The 24,823-nt window shown below is 35.5% G+C and overlaps 3 protein-coding genes across 4 annotated transcripts; 1 reads left to right on the top strand and 2 right to left on the bottom strand.

The window, feature by feature from the left end:
- The first annotated feature begins 613 nt into the window (after positions 1 to 613).
- On the top strand, positions 614 to 8,539 carry LOC142529560 (beta-ketoacyl-[acyl-carrier-protein] synthase III A, chloroplastic-like). 2 transcript variants are annotated; one of them, XM_075635112.1, is made up of 9 exons: positions 614 to 833; positions 985 to 1,238; positions 3,611 to 3,759; positions 4,135 to 4,271; positions 4,526 to 4,631; positions 5,760 to 5,878; positions 6,082 to 6,146; positions 6,777 to 6,999; positions 8,131 to 8,539. In XM_075635112.1, the coding sequence occupies exons 2-9, from the start codon at positions 1,057 to 1,059 to the stop codon at positions 8,350 to 8,352; spliced, it is 1,203 nt and encodes a 400-aa protein (XP_075491227.1). In that variant the 5' UTR covers positions 614 to 833; positions 985 to 1,056; the 3' UTR covers positions 8,353 to 8,539. The 2 variants fall into 2 exon arrangements, with proteins under 2 accessions (XP_075491227.1, XP_075491228.1); XM_075635113.1 differs by having other exon boundaries at positions 614 to 1,238.
- A 1,608-nt stretch (positions 8,540 to 10,147) lies between these two features.
- Positions 10,148 to 15,261, bottom strand: LOC142528908 (NADPH--cytochrome P450 reductase-like). The gene is made up of 18 exons (XM_075634181.1): positions 14,734 to 15,261; positions 14,303 to 14,362; positions 14,115 to 14,191; positions 13,961 to 14,018; positions 13,788 to 13,871; positions 13,495 to 13,531; positions 13,198 to 13,267; positions 12,902 to 13,099; positions 12,688 to 12,780; positions 12,346 to 12,571; positions 12,171 to 12,254; positions 11,937 to 12,088; positions 11,650 to 11,746; positions 11,299 to 11,448; positions 11,108 to 11,185; positions 10,907 to 11,029; positions 10,595 to 10,708; positions 10,148 to 10,450 (listed from the first exon to the last, which is right to left on the bottom strand). Exons 1-18 carry the CDS (start codon positions 15,085 to 15,087, stop codon positions 10,370 to 10,372), a joined length of 2,136 nt encoding a protein of 711 aa, XP_075490296.1. The 5' UTR covers positions 15,088 to 15,261; the 3' UTR covers positions 10,148 to 10,369.
- A 5,225-nt stretch (positions 15,262 to 20,486) lies between these two features.
- On the bottom strand, positions 20,487 to 21,899 carry LOC142529159 (uncharacterized). Its single transcript, XM_075634595.1, has 2 exons — positions 21,449 to 21,899; positions 20,487 to 21,373 (listed from the first exon to the last, which is right to left on the bottom strand). The coding sequence occupies exons 1-2, from the start codon at positions 21,840 to 21,842 to the stop codon at positions 20,688 to 20,690; spliced, it is 1,080 nt and encodes a 359-aa protein (XP_075490710.1). The 5' UTR covers positions 21,843 to 21,899; the 3' UTR covers positions 20,487 to 20,687.
- Positions 21,900 to 24,823: the final 2,924 nt, after the last annotated feature.

Below are 24,823 nucleotides of genomic sequence, written 5' to 3' on the forward strand. Positions count from 1 at the left end.
ATGTTATCCCGCAATCCGAAACCGGTCCAATTTGATCCCGTATAATCCCTACTCATAATATATCTATATTATCTATATTATTTTATTAAGAAGTGTCACATTATTGGAGTAACTACATTAGAGGATATCAAAATATTTAATTTCATAATTATTCTTCTTATCTGACTAGAAACTTATTCAAGTCACTTCATATTTTACGTAGAAAAAACTAAACAAAACTTCTCTTTTAAATCGAACATCTCTTTTAAATTTAAAAAATTTCATGTTAATTGTTTAGTATTATTCTATCAAATTAAAAATAATAACGCATGTACATCTTTTATCAACGTTAATAAAAAAAATGACACGTTTTAAAGGACGAAAGTAGAGGAATAATGTAAACTATTTAAAATGAAATAAATAATGCATATATTTTTATCTTATTTTAATATAGAAAAAGAAAATATATAATAACAAAAAATAAGAAACATAAGCAATAAACCAGCATTTATTCAGAAGAGTGAAATGGCATATTTAGCCCACCAAATGAGGCAAAGGCACAACAACGGTTGAGGGGCAAAACAGTAACTTGGGTGAAAGAGATGTGTACACCCTGCTTACATGGCTGAAACACAGCTCTTCTTGCTCACTCAATCCCTCGAGAATGGAGATGCGAATTGCATGAGAGAAATGAGCCACGCTCCCTTCCCTTGCCTTCCCAGAGACGAAGAAACATAGGGACAAAATCTGTATCTATTCATCTCCTCGACATGCATTTGCATTTGTTCAACTGTGTCTGATGAGAAAGAGTGCGGGGAAAAAAATTCATTGGAAATTTCGTCCATTTTTCTATTGTAATCTCCGGAAACCCCCAATGATTTGATTGTTCTTTCCGTCTATTGATTATATTGTTTCTTTTTCTTTTCAATTTGACTTTTCTATTTCTTGTTTATAAAACCCATTGATTTTCTTGGGCTTATTTTCTTTTCTTTTCTTTTTTAAAAGAAAAATAGATATAAGCTTAAAGATCCCACATCTGTCAGTGTGTGATTCTGATAGAGGAAATCAAGAACTTTAATGGCGAATGCATCCGGGCTGTTTTCGCCAAATTTTCCTTGTGGTAGGAATATATTTTTTCCACCTTTGGGGACTTCTCGATCTGGGATTTGGTTCTCCGAGGGAGTTTCCAGGAGATTAGTGTGTTCCAGCACTGCTCAGGGCGCAGAGAAGCTTCCCCCTTCTGAACCTAGAGTTCCCAGGTGATCAATTAAATGCAAAGTTGAGATGAGAATTTTTTTCCATTTTGATCTTGTGGGTTTTGCTTTCCAATTGCTAAGAAATATTAAATGAGCGTCTCCTTTTTGGAGAAATGAATTGTAAATTTTGGATGAATAGGGTTCTGATAGGCTGTTGCTTGCTTGTTTAGGAAAGCGCGTGATGTAAAATTGGAATCTTTTGTTGATAATCATGTGTTAAGAAATTGAGTCACTACAAGTTGGATGTTTTTTGGGTGGTTTTTGTTAGTTGTAATAATTTGCAACAATTGAAACCAGTGGAGGTTTAGTTGTTTTCATGCTATCTTTTGTGTGAATCTCGTTTAGCACGTGGATATATATTGAAGGAGGAAATCTATGGATATTAATTGCTCATATTCTATGGAAGTATGTATTTTGGATAAATAATATGCAAGTAGATGAAAGGAAGACTCTAATAAAGTTTGCTATTATTTAAATAACTATTATGGTGGTGTTATTAGTTTTTAAATGTAGATTCATACCACTTTGATGATTGGTTTTGGCTCATCCAAAGGCAATAACTAATTTTGGTTCCACCCATTTATGTGACATGAAACTGCCTAATGATCTGTCGAATATCCCCGTGACTTTACTCTACTTGCATGCTAATGTTCCTTGGTTTCTTTAATTGTGCTGCTGTTTTTCGATAAGTATTATCAATGATATTTTAATGAAGCTTGATGTTTTCTCTGTCCCCTTCCGTGTGATTTAGCTGGTTGCTTATTGATGGAAGAGGAAAATTATATTCTGATGGTTAGTTACCAGAATAACCAAAGAAACAACTAACATATACCATGGCTATTGCTTGTTGCTCTATATGTTCTATTCATTAACTATTGCTGCTGCCTGCTGATCTGAGTCTCCTTTTGTTCTTCTTGTGCGTCCTGAATCCACTGCCATCCAAAACAAACAAAAAAGTGATGTCACTAATGAATTGAAAGAAAGGTAGGACAAATGTGGTTGTTTTCCTGGTCTTCTAATTCTAGCGGTTAGACTTGCTAGAACGTCTTTTCAGCAGGACTGATTGACTGAAGTGGAAAATGTAAAATTTACTAATACAATGTAGATACCTCCCCATTCCTTGATGAAAGAAAGTGTGAATTGTCAACATTTATGATGGTTGGTGGATGCAGACTTAAATTGCCAAATATGGTAGCTAACAAATTGTGAAATGATTGTGGCATGCAAATTGACCGAAGAAAAATGATGATTGTGGCATGAAAATTAACCGAAGAAAAATGAAGTTGCGGCTCAAGTTTTCACATGCACAACTAGCTCTATAATTAGAGCTCCCTACCTTTAGTTTCAATCATCCAATCGAAAGCTTTGTTCAAAGCAATCCCAAAAGTTTAGAGAGCATAGGGAAAGGAAAGAGGTTTTTCTTGAGTGTTAGAAACTATGTTATGTGAGTTAGAGAAAATATTTTCTTGATTATATTCAGGGTTGATATTATGAGATATTGATTGTTTTGTATTCACTAGTAAAATTTCTCCCAATAACAAAGATTTGTAGTAGCTCTGTGGACGTAGTCAATATTGGGTGAACCATGTAAATCTTTGTGTTCTTGTTGATTATTTATCTTGTATTTTGATACTCTATTATTGTCATGGTCTCAATTGTTTGTGCAATGAATAAAAACAAAAGGTGATATCACTAATGAATTGAAAGGAAGGTAAGACAAATGTGGTGGTTTTCATGGTCTTCTAATTCTGGTGGTTAGACGTGCTAGAATGTCTGTTGAGCAGGACTGAAGCGGAAATGTAAAATTTACTAATACAATGTAGATACATCCATACCCCGTTCCTGACTATCCAAATTAGCAGAAGTTAGTTTCCTTCTGTTGATCTTTTATTTCTCCATTGTTGATTTTAAGTGATGCTTTGTATCTTCGAACCATTTCTTTCAACTTGGCTACATTCCACACTGTATGCGAGTTTTTATCATTTGCATACTATCGATTGGTCAAATTTATGCTCTTAGATATTTGTGACTTAAGCTGTTGGTCTCAATTTAGTAACATGTCATCATTTTATGCATATTCAATTCCCTTTGCATGTGTTCATTGCTTTCAATCTGTTAAAAATCAACCTTTTCCTATAATGCCTTGGCTTATGTTGTTTAGCGAAGGGTTTTAAGAAGCACCTCACATACTATTTTGCACTTTTGCAGTCTTGGCCTTCTTGAAACACACATCATAAAATGCAGATTCGTGTATTCACCCTAGCTTAGTGATTATTCATATTGAAAGGATGTTTTACTTTTTCCCTCATTTAAAATTTCTCTGCTGTTTAAATGGAATAATGTCCTCTTTGATCACTGATTTTAATTTTTTATAGGTTTGTTAGCAAAGGCTGCAAGTTAGTTGGATGTGGCTCTGCAGTACCAAGTCTTCAGATATCTAACAATGACCTCTCAAAAATTGTGGATACTTCTGATGAATGGATATCTGTACGGACTGGAATTCGAAATCGAAGAATCATTTCTGGTGAGTTTTTTCTTCCCCTCAGTTAATGCTTCCTTTTCACCTGAACGGAAGAGAGAATTAGAATATTTGTGTTAGCATTTGGCTTTTCTGAGGTGATATCTTTTAGCTCTTCAAGTGGTAAGAATGATTAGTCCTTTATATGTACATGTTAACATTAGTTTTAACCGTGGCGCCTGGACACTCGCCGCATCATGCTTTCATTTTGTGCAACTTTTTTGGACTAGGGAAGCTCACCAAACAACGCCACATATTTGTTTGCCCTTGGCAGTCCAGTTTTGAGTGAAGAGAAGAAAAACTTCAGTTCACATGATATGTTTTCAAGTCTTTGAATTGTATTTATGAACCAGTGTGTATCTTAGAAATATGCTGGTGCAGGAAAGGATAGTCTGGCTGCTTTGGCAATAGAGGCAGGTCGGAAAGCTCTCCAGATGGCCTTGGTTGATCCTGATGATTTGGATCTTGTGTTAATGTGTACTTCCACTCCCGAGGATTTATTTGGCAGTGCTCCACAGGTACAAATTGTAGCAATATCCCTAAATTATCACTATTTTTTCTTCTTTTTTTTCCTTGCTATGATTGTGAGACAGAGCCCTGATCGTTTCCAATCTTCAATTTTTACAACCTTTTTAAAGCTTCACGATTCTCTTACATTTGATGATCATCATGCCATAGTATATGCATAACTATTTATTTATGATATATTATTTGATTTCATGAGCAATAGCATATTTGAGGATTCAAATGTGCTTCTGGCATTTTTTTCCAGATTCAAAAAGAGCTGGGCTGCAAGAATAATCCATTGGCTTATGATATAACGGCTGCCTGTAGTGGTTTTGTTTTGGGCCTAGTTTCTGCCGCTTGCCACATTAGAGGTAAAAACTCTGTTTCTTACTTAAAGATTGCAAAAATCGATAACTTAATAACGAGTCTGTTTGGCTCATCTTATAGATTGTTTAAAACATTTTGAGGAGGTTTGAAAACTTATTATACAATATCTGTAAATGTTAGGTCAGATTTTTTAAACAAGATATTTTAATGTTTAAACATAAGCTACTTTGAGATCTTCATGGCAACTTATCAGAATAACCAAATAACCTAGATTCTTATCCTTACATCTCATGTTAACCTCCTATCCTTCTTCCCACTCTATTTTTTTTTCTTCCACTTTTCAGGTGAATTTTTTTTATGTTAACTTATTTTATCTCAATATTTTATGAACTTAATTTTAAAATAAGATGTAAGAGCTTATAAATTAGAGCCTATTAGTATTTGGCTAAGCTAATCTTACATATCTTACCAGATTTTAGAGCATAAGATGTTTTAGTAGCTTATAAAGTCTTAGATCTTATTTTACAATTAAGCTATTAAAGTATCCGAATAAAAAGAGACATTCTAGAAAGAAAATAATGGGAAAACAAAATCTCAAGGGACAATGAATTTGACTATAATTTAGGATATACTACTAATTTTTAATATTTTATTTTGTTATTTTGAATTAAAGCTTATATTATCTTTAAAAATAACTTGGTATTTTCTTCTTCTTGTTTTTTTTAAATAGATCTTATAATCTCTTATCAGCTTTTTTTAGAAAAACAAAATATCTTTTCAAATACTTAATATACACTAAAAAACATGTTATAAGTTCCTGAATATCTTTTAAATTTAATATCCCTGTCTATTCTGTAATCCTTTTTTCTCACTATTTTCATTCTGTTCTACCCTCGTGATTTGTTTCTCTACCCTTGAATTAATTTCTTGACAGCTTATTTTATCTAAACTGTTAAAAAAATTAATTTAAAATGAGATGTAAGAGCTTATGAATTAGTTAAATATCTTTTGAACTCTAAAACCTTATAGACGTTAAAAGGTAATTTTAACCAAACAAGCTCTAAAACAGCTTATGAGATTTAAAAGCTTATAAGATATTTAAGATGAGTTTAGTTAAATTGACCATAAGTTGCTTCATTATCGAAATCTTATTTATTGTGATTTATTGCTAGGTGGTGGCTTCAAAAATGTTCTTGTGATTGGAGCTGATGCACTATCTCGCTATGTTGATTGGACCGACCGAGGATCCTGTATTCTCTTTGGCGATGCTGCCGGTGCTGTGGTAGTACAGGTACCGTATCATATCATTTTCACACCGTTTATCAACCCTTTTTCCTCTAAAAAAAGGAGAGTTTTAAGGAAATTATTGCAGCATGTCTTTTTCATTTATGTACAAATTTCTTCTCTTGCAACAGCAAATTTGATGTAGATAGTCTTGTATCCAGGTGACTACTTCCTTCAATACTCGTTAATTTTTCATGATCTTTTAATCAGGCATGTGACATAGAAGAGGACGGTTTATTCGCATTTGACTTGCACAGCGATGGTGAAGGGCAAAGGTACCGTTTTAACATCCTCTGGAAGACATCTTGTCCTCTAGTTCTTCAGACTTGCTATGTGGTACACATATAGTGTGTATGCTATAAATTTTTTGGTCTAAATCATTGTAGTTTATGTTATTGATCCAATCGGATATACCAAAATTTTAGAAATTTTTTCACTAAAAATGAAATTATCAAGTTTGGATCATGATTTATTAATAACAAAGATTAAAATCTATTTCTTTGTAGATAATGAAAAAACAAAACTATTTATAGAAAACTTAATTTGTGACTCACCATATAGACCACCGTTCACCAGCAAGGTATCAAACATCTTGTGCCGGTGTCTGGTGTCGGTAACTTAATCTTATATGTCAAAAGTTAAACATAAATTAATTAAAATAAGAATGCATAAAAAATTTGAATGTAAACTCTAATTTTATCAATATCAATATAGCTAAAACATGTAAGCCAATTTTAATCATTTGAATCGATATCACACCAGATATATAGTATAAATATAGATAATTCGATAAAGTAAACTTGGTTTAGTAAATTTAACAGATGGCACGCCGAAAAATATACCAAGTTCATACTATTTATATTGAATAGATATATATAAATTTAAAGTATTTTTGTCATTTCTAGACACTTAAACGCCACTATGAAGGAAAATGAAAAGGATCAAGCATTAGGGACTAATGGTTCACTCCTTGGACATCTACCAAAAGGGTCTTCATACTCCTGCATACAAATGAATGGTAAAGAGGTCTTCCGATTTGCTGTTCGTGTGGTTCCTCAGTCGATTGAATTGGCTCTACAGAAGGCAGGTCTTGCTGGGTCCAGTATAGATTGGTTGCTGCTTCATCAGGTATGTGTGTGTTATATCGCATTGTGCCTTGTCACTTAAAACAGCTTAAATTAACTTTCACACAAGATGCATAAAGGATCTCGAGTCAAGAAAATTGAGTATTCCTTAGCATACAAGCTGGTCATATGTTTAGCCTATTGTAAATGAAAGTCGAGATAAAACACAATATACATAAAAAAAGGTAAAAACTTGTTTGTACATCTGTGACAAATGCTCAAATTGTGGATGCATGCGCTCCCAAAGTAGTAGTTACATGTATGACCAAACTAGAGAAGCATGCCCTCACCAAATTGTAATTATGTAGACAACCCTTTGTATATTTTGAAATGTTTGCATTTAGCATGATAGTTGAATCAAAACGTTTAAATCTACCTCCCTCGGAAGAGAAAAAGACATGTGATGATGATTTTTGGAAACTGGATTTTGAGGACATAAGACTGATAGGGTAACCTTACAAACAATTCTCAATCTTGCCAGTCACACTACAATTGCTTGTTAAGTCAAAATGAAATTGTAGAATTGCGAGTTCCTTGAAAAGGCAATATACACAACAGCTCAAGTGAGATGACTTTCATCCACTAATCAATATATGAGACTCTCTTTAATCTAAACCCATAATTTAGATTCAAAATACATTGTCGACCTTTTCCAGTTGGTAGCCCTTTCTTTCATCGCCCACTCTGTTGTGTCAGTTTGTAATGAAAGCAACAATGTTAAAATATAAGTTATGGAGATGATAGCTCAACCCCAGAAAAATTAGTATATCCTCTCAATATAAGCTACACCACCACAATTACTGGTGAAGCTGATACGAAATCGTGCTATCTGTGTCATTTTGACATATTTCAGGAGAATGAAATGTATACCATGCAGTATGCATTTACGCTTTCATTGAATTCACATTGCACTTGTGGAAAACTTCCCAGACTTTAAAAATGATTTACAAAGTGCATTACCAATTTGGTGAAATGCTTTGTTAGGAAAATTGACTTCGGATTTTCTTGAAAATTTGAGTTACATTTTTACTCTTCTTTTTACCAGTATATCTAGTTCTACGGTTTTCTCAGCATTAGAATGTATTATACCCATATGTCGACGAGACTAACCAGCAGAAGAAACTTGTTTGTTCAGGCAAATCAGAGAATTATTGATGCAGTAGCCACACGTCTTGACTTTCCATCAGAACGAGTCCTATCAAATCTTGCAAACTATGGTAATACAAGCGCTGCATCAATTCCACTGGCGTTGGATGAAGCTGTGAGAAGTGGGAAGGTGAAAGCCGGTCATACAATCGCAGCCGCTGGTTTTGGAGCGGGTCTTACGTGGGGCTCTGCCATCATTAGATGGGAATGATCAGCTGTCCAGAAAGAAGGGGATTTGCAAAATCGAATTTGTAAGTTTTTATTTATTTTTTTGTCTCCTAATTTCTTGTTTCTTGTACTAATTTTGCGATGGCACAGTCTCCTTCTGCGCTCCTTTTGTTTTGTCTTTGGTATTTCTTTAACTGCAATGACATCAATAATCATTCTTTTTGCCCTCATATTTTGACTTTGTTCCTGTAAGTGATGTTTGGTTGGATTTTTATCTAAGAGCAGGTTTCTTGTGAGACGGTCTCACGAAACTTTATCTGTGAGATGGGTCAACTCTACCGATATTCACAATAAAAAGTAATACTCTTAGAATAAAAGTAATACATTTTCATGGATGACCCAAATAAGAGATCTGTCTCACAAAATACGACCCGTGAGATCGTCTTACACAAATTTTTGTCTTTATCTAATTCCAACTAAAAATTATTTTATGACTAAATAATATGGGATAATAACCTATTTAGTTCTACATTTAATATCTTGTTTTTCAATTGTCTCCATTTAGTCCTTCATTTTGTGTAGTATTTCTCAATTTAGTCCTAAAAAATGACGGATAGCAAGCATATGACTCAACGATAATTTCTTATTTAGCCCTCCATTTTTAGCTTTGTATTAGCTAAAAAGGACAGAAAAATAATTATTTAGCTCATAATAATCGTTTCAATAAATAAAAAACAGTCATCTTTATCCTAAAAGCGAAATATATCTTTCTTGATTAATTCTAAATCAAGCAAATAAGGCATCGACACCTCTCAGTCCCCAGACCATGTCTGTAGCCACTCAAGCTTTCATATTCTGTCTGCTGGCAATTTTTTTATGTATACGAACTCAAATTTTTTTTTTTCAATTCTTTACAGTTACATCCATAGGTTTTTTTAAAAAAACATTCATGTTTATTTTGTAGCTAATTGGATATATTAAATGATTGATGTGTATCCGTTTCATTTCGTTAAAAAAAACTTCTGTCTCTGATTGAATTGATACGACACTGACTCAACTCAAACTCGGATGCTTAGTATATCGTTTATTTACACAAGTATTTTTATCATAATATCTATTTCAATTATATTATATTAATTCGCTTGTTGGAAAAGAATATGATTTGTTCAATCAAGAAGAATTAAGAGTAACTTATTCATTGTTTGTTTAACAAAAAAAAAAAACAAATTTGCATGAATTTGTCAATAACTATAATTTTTGTTCGTAAATAATAATGTTCATTCTTGATTTAATCGATTTTATATTTACATAATGTCATTAGTTTAATTTTATGGAATCTGCTATTCCTATAAATTTATTTAAAAAAATGAGGTGTATAGTGAATAGTTGAATTTTTCGAAAATCTAAATAAAAACTTTTAATAAATTACAAGTAGGTGGTCTGGTCTGTAAAAACTATTTACTTATTTTTTTTTATTATACAATGGTAAAAACAAAAATATTTTGGTTAATTAATTATAACATTTTTTGACTAAAATCAAGTGATACAACACATTGAATAGTAATTTAAATTTGTGTGGAATCATTGTCCCAACTCCCAAACCTACCAGGATATTTAATTATTATTATTTTTTTTAAAAAAATAAAAGTTTTATTTAAAAAGCTCGGCAGCACGTGCCAAAAAGACCCGGTCGAGCACAACCCTTGGATCAGTGGGTCTCGTATAAAAAATGTGGGGTCCACAATGAAGAAGGGTTGTGCTACACCCCTCCAGATGCAGCATTGTCTCCTCAAATGAAGAGTGATTGATAGACACTGGACAGACATGTTTTTAATGTAGAAAAAATAGGCAATAATTATTACATTTTCGTAGAATTACAATATCCATCGATGACTATGACAAAAAAAAGAGAGGAAAAGCAAAAAGAATTCACATGGAACCAACTAATATACAACACTCAAAAAGTTTCCCTTGCCCTATTGGGTATGCAACAAATAAAAAATACTGGTCAAGTTTGATCTTTCTAATCTGTTTTACGACTGGCCTGGCTGAGGAGATTTTCACCATATGTCGCGTAAATATCTTCCTGTCATTTGCAGATTCTTCACCATGCTCTCAGCTTTGGAGCTGTCCACAGATCCCTGAAAACGTAGTCAAGGCGTAAAGTTGTGTTTAGAAACCGAGCATTTGCCCCCAGTACCCAACAATTGCACTAAAGTTGGAAAAGAGAGATCGCGTGCAGATACCGAAAGAGTAACAGCCAAATGTTATGCATAAATACACACCTGTTCTTGGACGATGGTGTGGAGAGTTCGATGGACGTCACGAGCCATGCCTTTCGCATCACCACATACGTAAATATGTCCTCCCTCTGAGATTACATTCCAGACATCTGAGGCCTGTCCATCACATATAATGTAAACATTTGTGGGTGTTATCCAACTAAATTATAAGTAGTCCCGTATGAGCTAGTGCAGAAGAGAAGGTTGATTTTAACACATTTGGAGCATAACGCATTGGGAAAACGTCAAATCGATACAAAACTTTCGAGATTGAAGTAACTGTTGAATACGTGGATCTCGAAAATAATTGCATACTTTTTGTGCCAATTTGTGCTGCACATATTCTTTGGTTGATCCCTCGCGTGAAAATGCAAGAACGAGCTCTGAAATTACTCCAGCTTCGACAAAGTCGTTCAATTCATCCTCGTAAATGAAGTCCTGGAGATGACGCGAGTTAATGTGGCATAAATTTATTGAGAGTAAGAACATTTTACAGATGCTCAGTGAACTACTAACCATTTTTCGGTTCCTGCATCCAAAATATAATACGGCGGGACCAAGTTCAGCCCCAGATTCTTTCAGTGCTAATCTTTCCTGTTAACATAAATAAGCACTTATGGCATAATCATCGGAATAGAAAACCAATAGTTTGAGTATGTAAAAAAGATTACGGAGGCTAACTGCACGTGAAATATTTTTACACAAACCTGTAGGAAACCCCTGAATGGGGCCAAGCCAGTCCCCGGGCCGATCATTATTATGGGTGTTTTAGGATCAACAGGTAGTCTGAAGTTCGAAGTTCTAACAAAAATTGGCGCCCAACTGCAATTGCTGCTTTTCTCCAAAGGCACAGCATTCTAAAAGGAATGAAAAAACTAAGATCCAAGAAACAGCTACCAAAAAAGATTATGCCCAACGAAACGAGGGATAAAGTACGTAGTACGTGCACCGCATGGCACCATCTACTGGTGGGTTAACACAATAACTGACTTTTTTGCATCTAGGAAATTAACAAAAGACTTAAACATATAACCTTATCTCAAGAACGAGAAACATACCTTCATCCATGTTGAGTTGACACCCTTGTGAATTCTTCCTGAGGGCATTTTCTCATAAACTAATGCACAAGTTACATGGATTCTTGATGGTGCAATCCTGGAAAACAATAAGAGAAAATGAGTTCCTGAAGATTTGTCAATATAACGAGAAAATAAAAGGCAACGAGCAACACACACAAGATCAATTTGCACAAATGACCAACTTATATGGCCGCTAGAATTGCATTCCATATAGCAAGTGCAGCCTCCAAAAGTAGATACAAAGGAATGGTAAGATAAACACTCACTTTGGGGAAGATGAGATAGAGTAAAATCTGGCCTGCAGGCGTGGAGCAACTGCTGCAAAGAAAACACCGAGAGGAGGCTTGGCAGAGGGGAAATCTGCCATGATCTCGAGTAAACTTCTCTGACTTGCAATCACATACTGCGCATATTCCTCCTGAAGATAACATACATTAATAATCATAAGAAAATCAATCAGGGAAAGCAATTGTCAAAAGATGGAATCAAATGTATACAACCTTTCCATTAGGGGAAGAAAGGTGCCTGAGTCGATCGGCTTCACTGGAGTCCGAAGCATAAGCTGCTAATGCAAGTAAAGCAGACTGGAACAGCAGACACATATGAGCCAAAATTTCAAGTAACATAAAATAAAATTAGAGACTACGAATATGATGTTACGGTGATTAATTGAACCTTTTTGGGAGCACTCAAAAGATCTGCATATCGAGTCAGTGCTGTTCTTAAAGTGCATGGTGGGAAGGGAGGTAGCAAAGAGCCACCACTGAGGGGTGTGCCATCCTCTTTATTAGCATGAATTGAGAAGTATGTCTGTGAGGGCAAATTTAGTAACCGTTCTGCTTCCTCCACAGTTTCAATCAAATTCTCACAGTAAACACCAACATGGTCCCCCGTTTCATACCTGTGGATAGAGAAGTTTTCAGTTCAACAATTAAGCTTTGTTATTTCGAAATTTCAAGAGGGCATTCAGAATTTCTGAATACGAAATGGGCCAAATTACATATATCAGAAACTTACGCGAGTCCAGTGCCAGATATGTCAAATTCCAAGTGAGTGCAAGAACGATCTGAAGCAGGAGTATGAAGCTCTTTCTTTCTAGCGACATTTGATCTTCAAAAAGAAAACAAGACATAAAAAAATTTTAGCACAAGGGGAGAGCTGCCCACATTCAAACTACACAGGAAACACAGACCAAAACGAAAAGAAAATTGAATAGAAACATGCTCATTACCGGCAGGGACGCTGAGCATCATAAACGGCATTATGATTGATAAGGCCATTGGCTGAGCCGTTCTCCAAAATTGATCCATCTGTTTGGTCATGGAATACAACACGATACTCCAAAATTGTAGCAGTATATGGTGTAGTAGCAGTTGCATCATCCTCATCACAAAGTAATGCATCCAACTCAGGCCATACCAACTCACGCCTGCATTACTTCCGAATTAAAACATTTTGAAAAATTATCGAAGAATGTTACAGATGGCACAATTTGGTCGATTTGACATCTAATTAGGAATCCATTACCATGCAGTAAAGTCATCTTCAATGCATTGATCGTCGTCCCCGAGACCCACTGGGCCGAGCCTCTTTCCACCTGAAAAGGACATACGGTGGTAACAGATGGAAAACAAAATAGCACAAAACCAAGAAATGGTCCTTCAGCGAGCCTGAGTTTTCCTTCAAATTCTTTTAAAAAAAAAAAAAAATAGAATGACATAATGACGTGCATCTTTGAGGGCATAAAGCGTATCTAGCATCACTCAACATCCGAATTTTAATCCAGAAGCCAAATAAAAGTAAATTTCCCATAGAAACAAATACCTTGCTCAGAGAATATGCCGTCTACCACTTTAGCAATCTGTTAATCAAATGATGAACAATATGTAAAATCAGGCAACATATATAAGAGTGAACAAAGCAACATTATCCCATCAGCCGGGGAAGACCAAGCAGGGGCAATGGGGGTGATTTCCCCATTAGATGGATTTTTTAAATTAAAAAAAAAACAATTCAATGTGCAATTTTTAAGGAGATGCGAGTTCAGTTTGGTCGCCCCTCCTCGCAACTTTTGGGTTCACCATGCACGCATGAATGTAAAAAATCCAAGTACAGACCTTGTTGAAATGCTCATATTGCCTGTTCCCAAGCCCAAATATGCCATAATGAAGATCCTTAATCCATTCTCCTCTCTCTTTTCCCTACCAGAAAAAATCTTTGAAATCAATCCCAAATTTCACGCTATACACAGAAACCTGACGAAACTATTAAATTCCGCGCTTTATTTTACCTCGGTAAACCACTTGTAGAACCTAGCCGCGTTGTCGGTGGGCTCACCATCTCCATATCTGAAAACAACCACCACTCAACCAACTCAATAAATCGCATGCACGCAAAAGGGTTCTAAAAATCGGTGTTTTGTTAAAAAATATGAATAAACATACGTGGCCAGGAAAAAGAAGGCCACAGTTTCCTTCTTCAGCTTCTCCTCGTACTCTTCGTCGTCCGCAGCATAATCATCCTATACAAATAAAAAAGATAAAGAAGCAACCACAAAAGAAGAAGTAGATAGAAGATGAAAGTTCCTAAAAGACCCAAAATTTTTGTTCCAAGACCAAGTTAAAAAACTGACCAAATCAACCACTTTAAACTTGGCCTGCTGATATCTTGCTTTGGTTTCTTCTGCAAGCGCCTATATTCAACACGAAAATCAACCATTCATTAACTTAGAATAATAAATAATGAACAAATAAAAGAATTATCACCAGATCATCACGGCCAAGTAAAACATTATAGCAGAGAGGTCCAAATATCAATTTTTTTACAAAATGGCGAGTCCTCCAAACTATTTCAAATGATTAACTAGACAATTCTTGTAACCTCAGAAGTAATATTCATAATCTTTAGTGAATCATACATTTCAAGGCATGAAAATTCCAAAGATTCCTGTTATCCCCCTTTCCCTTTCAAAGATCCCAATGAAATGTCAAAATTTTCTCACTTTTTTTTTCCATTTTTGGTCAAAGCAATTTCGAACAATAAAAAGTAAAACCCCCTTTTTACCTTAGCAAAGCCTTCAGCCGTACCAGTCTGGGTTCCGAAAAATATGGTAACTGTCTTCTTCCCATCATCAACTTCCTCCGGCTCCAGGATCGCCTTCGGAACCACCAGCTTCGGCGGCTCCACCGCCTTCTTCGCCGATCCGCCAACACGCCGCCAAAGAAACACCACTACGCAGCCAATGAGCACCGCAATGGAGGTTGTAAGCACCATCATGAGGTCCCTATTCTCCACCAGCATCGTCAACACCGCCGGCTGTGCCACCTCCGACGAACCATTTAGTTTCTCGAGCTTCACTCCCTTCAACAAAGCAGCCATCAAATCAAACGGCGAGAGCCTTTCCGAAGTGGGTTCCATGTATACAAGGTAGACTTCCAAACTAACACAGAGTTATGAAACCTTCGACTTGAAAAAAAAATCAACAAAAATGGGTGGAAAATGATTGGTTGGTGCCTCCCAGAGTCCCTCCCTCCGAAGATATATTCTTTTTCTAGTTGAAAGCGCGTTGGAGAGAGACTGAATTCTTGTTGGAAGAAGAAAAGGTGTGATCTTTATTTATAGGCGGAGAGGGATGGTAGGGTGGCAAGCCTCACAGTTAATCCACTTAATTAACACTAGCTAACCATGGTTAGTTTTGGCAAATTTTAATTAATAATAATACCACTTCACCCCTCTAATTTTATGGAATAATAGTAAACACACACACAATATGTCCAAGTAATTTTTTTTTTTTAACTTGAACCATCGAGAGGTTAGAGTTCAATCTCTTCGTGTCTTTGTTATCTCATCTTTAAGTCGGTCACCAGAGATTTATTCAATGTACTTTGCACGGTTAACGTGATTTGCATGATATTTTGTGGACATTTTGGATTTACTCATAACACATCATAAATGATAGCTGCGGGTTCTCAAAATTATAAAAAATTAAATTAAATTTTTATCTAAAATATAGATTTATATTTATTTGTGATAAATTTGTATATTAAATATATTAGATTAAAGTAATTTTTATTTAAAGTTGTGTATTTTTTAAATCACTAATTTATTTATTTTTTATTTGGAAAATAATATTAATTATGGGATAAGAGTATTTTGGAGAAAAAAATTAGCACCACATAAAATACCAAAAGTGATTACCAATTTACCATCCATGTCTCAACCTTAATGATAGTAATAAATACAAACGTAAACCTTGTCTATTTATTAATTAAATTAAATTAAATTCACAGTAAAATAATGATTATATCCAAATCATTAATTTTAATAACAATAATTAATTTTGCAAATTATTATTTTTACTACAAAACATGTTAAGGTATAACCCCTCAACCTTTTGTATTCTCGAAAATGCCCCTTTGTGTCTCCTCTCCGATGACCATATCGAAGAAGAGAAAATGCGCTCGAGTCTCTCGTCATCGTGTACGTCATCTGCTGCATCCCACTACCATGAACGTGTCCTTTACAAAGTGAAATTTGACTACAAAAAATGCTATAAAATATCAACAACAAAATATATTAAGCTTCTTCAATTGACAAAATCTAATGTTTTTTTAACGACAAAAATTTGTACGAAACAATCTCACGAATCATATTTTGTGAGACAGGTCTTTTATTTGGGTCATCTATGAAAAAATATTATTATTTTTGCTAAGAGTATTTCTTTTTATTGTGAATATCGGTAAGGTTGATCCATCTCATATGTAAAGATTTGTAAGACCGTTTCACAAGAGATCTAATCTTTTTTAACCCGCCTAATATTTACTAAGCAGCAAATATTTCAAATTATAACATTCTAAAAACTAGCATCTTGCAAAATACTTGTGTAAACAACTATTTTGTTAAGATAGAAAACGTGTTTAAAGAGAGTTCAACACAACTACGTACAATAATCTTTATTTCTTTCCCAAGAAAATAAACAAATTAAACCACCCATATTTCAGTTCTCAAATATATATATATATATATAGATATATATATATAAAACTAAAGAAAAAGTTCAGAAAGCACGTGTCAACAACCCAACACAACTGGTAGGTATTCTATTCCCATTTTGTCCGGAGTTTCATCATTTCATTCGACGCGTCCCTTTTTTGATGTTGGGCTGCCGACCCCAAAACATTTGATCGAGCGTGAAACGTTTAGAAGTGTGTGGCTCAATAATACACAACGTCTCGAGCATGAAGTTCTACTTTTCGTGTGTTTGTATAAAATATTCGTATAAATATCTTAAATATGATAGTATTTCATCTCATGTAACATAGATTTTTTCCTTTTACACCAATGTTAAGGGTCGTCACGAGTATACTTTTATGTCTTATTATTAATATAAAAAAGAATTCCATATAATTTTATAAATGTTAACCAAATATGCACATCATATTATATAATATGACCAAATTTAAATTTTTGGTATATTAGAAGAATGATTTTGATAATAAAAATTTAATTAAATTGGACTATATTTGAACTTAAATATATACTAAACCAAATCACAAACCCGAAAAAAGAGAATTTATGTTTTGATCTTCATGGGAAATTAATGTCATTCATGCAAGAGTTCCGAAAAGTTGGCAAAAGGTTAGAATTTGATTTCACTAAGATAATCATAATTTTTGTTTTTGAACAAACATAATTAAATTGGTAATATCAAGAATATGTGATTGCTTTGATTAGGTTAAAACTAAATAAATAGAAATGACATATTAATTCTTACAAGAAATTATACAAAAAAATATATATATAAGCAAAAATTGGAGTGTCCCTCCTTAAAATCAATACTTGATCAGATTAGGGAAGCTTGAGTTGCATATATATAGTTTTGATATGATGTACATTTTTGTAGCCACCAATAGATAACATTAACCTATTAGATATATCAATTTGTATATGCTTAATCACATCCAGTAGATGAGTATCACTTCATTGGTGGACAAAAAGTTGCACAATAAGTGAGCAACATATTAAATTATATATGTGTGTGTGTGTGTGTGAGATACAATGCACGTTCTTGGGCTTATTTTGAAACGTCTCACACTCTTACTTTAATTAAATAATACTAAAAAATTATATCTACTCATCACAAAAATTACTAATCACCGAAAATAATTAATTAAAGCTTCAATTTGGAAAAAAAAATGCTAACCAAATAAATCCATAGCCCTCAAAAATTACGCAAATCACCATAAAATCAAGTATTAAAAACTCTTCAAAATAAAAATCAACTTTCATTCAATCCTTTAAAAACAACTTGGAAACGAGAGGTCTTCGGGTAGGTACTGTCCAGCCCAGTCCGTTCAAGAGTCGAAACCTCCAACCTCATCATTTTCCTCACTTGCAATCATTCAAACTTAGTGAATCTAATTACTCAACACATCCCAATAGTAATAGCAAATAATACATATACAAGCATATATATTTAAGAAGAATATTTTTAACAAAATACATTTGACTTAAAAATCGTTAACATACATATTTTCATAACTCATTTAAAATATTTAACATTATATAGCATTTCATCGTCATTTATCATAAATCATTTTTTAGTGAAATTTGATCATTAAAAGTGACTATCATTTATCTTTTATACTTTGTTTGATTGATCAATCTATAAACCATGGTACTTGACGGCGGGGACATCAACAACTATTGTCACTGGGCCGTGGCCTATAAAATAAAGTAAGTTCACCGACCCTTTTTATGACGGATCCCTCACTGTGTCAAATCACATCCTTCAAAATATTTTCTTTTTCTTCCATTTATATAATAAGTATTGTTTCCTTGAAAATTCTAAAATACACATGTCTCGACATTTTAGAGCATAATTATAATATTTTCGCATCATAAACTTTTCCTACGTCGAAAATATATTATAAAATCATACTTTACATATGACTCAAAAATATATTTCTCGGGTTATCGAATTTGCTCGGAATGTTACCACAAACCGCTAAACTTTACATTCTTCAATTTTATACTTTCGACCTCTACCCGAGTCCTCTCTAAGCCATTCCGTAAATTTTTTTACAACCTATAAAGCGACTACACTTGCTGCAACAGCCCATGACTCAAACCCGGACATAACCAAGCCCTAAGCACCTTCCTAAGACACATACCAGCCCCTGGAACGAGCCCCTCAACCTCTCTTTATCTGGTAGAGGTCCCTAAAGTCTAGTCCCAAGCCCCTGCCACTACCCGCAACCCGCACGCCCAAGCTTATTGCGCCGACCCTTGCACTCCACCTCCAACTCCAACCATTAATCACAACTTTAGGCACTCCTCAACCCTAAACCAAAACCCCATGCAGCTCTTATCCAACCACAAGAAGTTGGTCGACTGTGACTCGAAGAGGAGGCTCAAAGGAACCGCAGTCGCGCAGCCCCTCGACGACTGCATACGTGCAGCTGTTGTGGCCCTCCTCCCAGCCCTTTGGCTCGACTTCCAGACGACTAAAACCTTGTAAAATCATACATCTAACATCTAAACATCCATCCCAAGCGTCCCCTATGGCAGCAACATTATGTTGCATCAATAACCATCCAAAATATTCGTTAAAACGTCGATACCACGTATAATGTGTTACAACTTTATAAAACCGAAATCATATATATTATTGTCGGGTTAAGTGTGCATGAGTTAAAGTAGTACTGGGATGGATAAACTCCTAGTAAGTTCTCATGTGTCAAGCTGTTGATGTTACGCCACTTGATCTGGTTGGTTAAGTGGGCTGTAAAAGAGTGACATCAGATCTTAACGGGTAATACTGTCTTTGATGGGGACAGGACCGACAGTAAGGAAATGATAAGACTGATCTCTAAGGGATATGAGACAGTACCAGCCGATTGATATGCACCTCCCCGGACTCATGGGCCTAACAGCCCGACCCATTAGCACCCAAGTAGGTGCACTATATATACACTGTCACAAGTATAAGGAAATAAAGTTGCGCCTTGTCTAACAGCTATAACTTTTGACCTAGTGGTAAGCGCTTGATCTTAACAATTATTCATGCAAAAAAACATTAAACGTGCATAATATAGTTTGAATGATGCAAAAAGAAGGGTTTAGAACGTGCTTTTGCGTTGAAAACGTTCGAAATACGAATATCGGTGTGGTGGAGCGTTGATGACGAACGGATGACGATTTCTATCTTTTTTTATCGACAAAACCGACAGGAAAACCTACTTTAGGGTGCAAGGGAATCGAGTGTTCGTTGCTGGAAGGAAGAACGAGGAAGAAAAATCGAAGAACTCCCTTGGTAAGACCTTGGACGTGCGACCGCTGCTAGTGCGTGAATTGTGTGCGTGAGTGTACTAGATGTTTAGGTGTGTGCATGCGTGTAGTTTAGGGTTTATTTAAAAAAATAAAAAGACTTTTCTAAACTTAATTAATGGGCTAAGTTAATCCTATTTAAATAATTAAGTATGCTCATAAAATAAATAAAATCAATAGGACTCAAACTACAATATTTAAAATCACCTATTTCCAAAAATCCCATAAAAATTACATAAATTCCTTGTTCTAGTAATTAATTTAAATTTGACTCCAAAAATACTAAAATTCTTAAATCATTTAAAATAAATCGTTTCTTAACTAAAAATAAAAATTTAACATTTAAATTTTTAACGTCTTCATCGTCTCCAGTTCTCTGTCCCCGGTCAACCACCGATATTCGCCTTAAAATCCTTAAATTATATAATTAATTATTTAGTCATTCAAAATATATCATTCATGTATTCAAAATTATTTAATTAAAATAATTTAGCTATTTAATGATTTTCATGTACGCGGTTTACGTAATCGGATTTTGGGACGTTACATATTCTTTAGGCTTAATCACAACCAACACAACGCAACACATGGCCAAATTCACACACACATTTTTCGCGGAATGTATATATTTCACAAGTACTAACACAGACTCACAAGCCAAGAGATCATAAGCATATTTTTTTTTCTCATCAATCAGTCAGAAGGACACCGTTGTATTTTTTTGCCGCTGCTTTGCTGTCTATAGTCCCTCCACTGTACTTATGATCTTCTGCAGGCGCAGCCCCTGGAGCTCCCTTCCCATATCGCCTACGAGCCTCGGTGCTATCAATGGTTTCTGGAATATTGTAGTTTCCCTGTTCTTTTTTTGGCTGTGGATTGAGCCGAGGAGGACTGTTTGCTTTCGGCTTAAAGTTGGATGTTTCATAGCTTTTTTCGTTATTTGGTGGTGTCCCGAATGGACCCATACGAGCACCCCGAGCGTCGTAATCGTTTCCCTTTTCTTTCACTTGGCGAGTTGGTATGGAGAATGCGTATTTAGGAGGGCTATAGCTATTTGTATTGGGATTTGCACGTTCATAGTAATCTTTTTCATGATCTTCGAGATAGTTTGGTCTAGACCCTTGTTTAGTGACGTAATCGTTTTCCTTTTCTTTCACTTGGTGAGTTGGTATGGAGAATGCGTATTTAGGAGGGCTATAGCCATTTGTACTGGGATTTGCACGTTCATAGTAATCTTCTTGATCTTTGAGATAGTTTGGTCTAGACCCTTGTTTAGTAAAGCCGTTTCTTCTATTCTTTTCATCATCGTAGTAGTTTTGTTCTTTCCTGTTATTTGGCTTTGTCCCTTTAGTATTGTCGACGCGTGTGTCATCATCTGTACAATTGGTATCAAAATTTAAAAGATTAGCGACCGGATAATTGATATAGAAATTAAGATAACAGGCCTTACCGTGAGTGGTATGATGATGCTCATTTGATGGAGGGCTGTTGAATCTGAACCTATTGCCCCAAGGCGGATCATTCATCGGTCTGCCTACTCTTTCATCGTGGGATTTGGGAGCGAATTCATTCTTCCTACCAGATAGGTCACCTGTTCCATACTCCCCCATTCTTGAAGTGGTGTATTCTTCATCTGCCATGCCCGGGAAACGTATATACTTCACAACTGCTTCAGTTCTGGCCATATATTGCTTGGAGTTGTGGCTTTCGTAGCCATGTATAGGATGTTTCACACCGTTGCTATCGATGATCACTGGACGATGGACGTGCCCGAGCTCATCCGATTTCGGCTTGTTGTGAGTGTGGTGCCGGCCTTCATTCTTGTTGATACCGAACCATGACATTTTCTTCGGACACAGAGCGAATTGTATATTTGTGTCTTATGTTTTCTTGATGTATTACCTCGGTTATATTTATATAGGAACCGTGATGCCTGAAATAACAGATCAAAATTCTAGTTTCGTGGAAGTGGTGTGATTCCTTCTTGATTTAGCGTGAGAATCCATTTAACCATTGGAATTAGAATTTTCCCTTTTCTAGCATGATCGAGGAATCAAATTCATATGCTACAAGGGTAATTCAGTCAAAACAGACCATCAAGCCAGAATCAATTCTAGCCTTTAAAAATTATATTAAGTTATATATAATAATCATCATGAACATCCAACGTTGTTTATAAGATATATATATATATGTGTGTCCCCGCACGCCGATACTATTATACATGCACTTGTTAGGCAAAAACTTGTGTGAGGCGATCTCAAATGTCGTATTTTGTGAGACAGATATCTTATTTGGATCATCCATGAAAAATTATTACTTTTTATGCTAAGAGTATTACTTTTCATTGTAAATATCGGTAGAATTGACTTGTCTCACATATAAAGATTCGTGAGACCGTCTCACAAGAGAACTACTCTACTTGTTAGACATGAGTTTTATCTCGAAAGTTTCCTTGTCTTGGTCTTGCAAGATAGATGGAATCGAATTACATTTTGGGTACATAAATTTATTTTTCCAACATTGACGATGTAAGAATAATCGATATATGACCTTCAAAAAATGAGGCAAGCCTTTATGACTGGAATATATATACATACATATATATACATACATATATATATAAAAGAATAATCGATATATGACCTTTAAAAAAGGAGACAAGCCTTTACGACTGGAATATATTATATATATATAATACCATGAGCAATTGCATTTGAGTTTATGACATCGTACGCTATGAGTGATCGTAAATTTTGCAAAATAACGTATGCATGATTTATTCTCTTCCTATTCATTAATGGCAAATATTATTTTGTATTTTATCGATCATTTCATAAAATCGTGATTTGTTCAATTATTTTCTTGCTTGAATTTAACCTCATTCAGTTTCTTTTCATATTTTTTTATGCTTCATTCTTTGATTGAATTCAACAATGGTCTCGGCATCTCTGATTTTCACAAGTTGTTTCTCATCATCGGATTTGATGTTGATTCTTTTCTTTGTTATTTGAGCATATTTTTGTCCGTGTATCTTCTCTTTTGTTTATCTAAATTGTTCACACGTTGTGTATTTTTTTTGTATGGTTTACGACGGTTTATAGAGAATATTTTTTACTTCGTCTTTAAAAAAAAGGGCTTTTCATCTTTATTATTTCCTCTCTTTATGCTATTTTTCCACTTTATATAAACCATTTTAATTAAGCACTTATCTAGTTTCATTGTCTATTCCTTGTTTTGGGAAAAAAAAGTCTATTCCTTGTTTTGGGAAAAAAAAAAGTCCATTACATTTACTGATACACCCATAAGGATCCGGGTCATTGATGATCCGGGTACCATCAAGAACCCGAGTACCACGTGGTTTCCCGAATGTTCACCAAGCAGCCCGGTCTCTCACTCAATCACCCGGACACTTCTCCTCTTCCCGGGCAGTCATCATAACCCGGGCTCTCATACAAGTACCCGAGTAACCGACTACCCGGGCCACCTCGAAAATTACACCACACTCGAGTATGATTGATACAGGTCGTCTAATCTGTCAGAACTACTTGGACTTGGAGTGTCCTAGAAGTCATCAGAAGCTAGAGTATGGGCAGCCGACTTGCCATACTTAGTAGGTGGCACGAGAATCGAGGTAACTATCCATTTTCTACTATAAATAGCAGGTATACTTCTCATTTAATGATTCTGAAATCTTTGAACTCTAAGCATTACACATATTTTTTCTCAAATATTGCTTGTGTTCATCTTCAACCTGCTGACTTTAGCATCGGAGTGGCCACACCGGACACCCCTCCGGCGCCCATTCACGAGTTCTTTTCATTGTTTACAGGTGCCATCACAGTCATTATCTTCACTCAAAATTCCCAAACACTATAAATTGTTGATTTGATCTGTGGGAGCTCCTAACCCGGCACACCGGTTTCAGCAAGATCACATCATTGGCGTCGTCTGTGGGAAACTTGAGTTCAAGACGTTGATATGGCTCGTACGAGAAGAACCAACCAAGATAATTCTCGGGCCCAGGAAGATGGAGGGCAAACTTCGAGACAAGGTGGTGTTAATAACACCGGGCCAAATCTCATTACCATGACCCCGGAAGAATTGAAAAAGATGATATCCGATGCAGTGAAGCAAGCTATGGCCAGGAAAGAAGTTTCTCAGCATGTTACACCGCCCGGAAATAGAAAAGAGAGTGAGCAGGAGCAAGAGCAGGAGTTGGGAGAGGAGGAGGAGAGACAGGAGGCTGAGGAGTCCAGTGCCGGGTCCAAATCTCCAACCGTGTCAGAAGAGTTGCTCGAGCTGAGGCAGAAGATGAGGGTCCTCAAAGAACAATTGGAGAACCGGAGCACTTCCCGGGCTGTCACTAGAGGATGTCCATTTGCTGACATTATTGTCCGGAAACCCCTGCCCGGAAATTTCAAGTCTGCCAAAATAAAGGACTATGCGCAGACCCTGAGAAACACTTGGCCAGATTTGAGAACATGGCCATGCTACACTGTTACACTGATAGAATAAAGTGTAAAGTGTTCTTAATGACATTGGTGGATTCGGCTCAGAGATGTTTTGAGGGTTTGGCCCCCCAGAGTATTAGTTCTTTCAAAGAATTTCAGAAGGTGTTCTCACACCATTTCAGCAGCAGCAAAAAGTACAACAAGACCGCTTTCAGTCTTTTCGAGGTCAAGCAGAGCCCGGAAGAAATTTTTAAGGGCTTATATCAGAAGATTCAACAGAGTGGCTTTAGACGTTCCCACTTGTGCCACTGAAACAAAGACTACCGCGTTCACCCAGGGCTTGAGGGAGGGTGAGTTTTTTAAGTCATTGA

The sequence above is a fragment of the Primulina tabacum genome, chromosome 16 (genome assembly GCF_025594145.1).
Source record: "Primulina tabacum isolate GXHZ01 chromosome 16, ASM2559414v2, whole genome shotgun sequence".
Classification (NCBI taxonomy): Eukaryota; Viridiplantae; Streptophyta; class Magnoliopsida; order Lamiales; family Gesneriaceae; genus Primulina; species Primulina tabacum.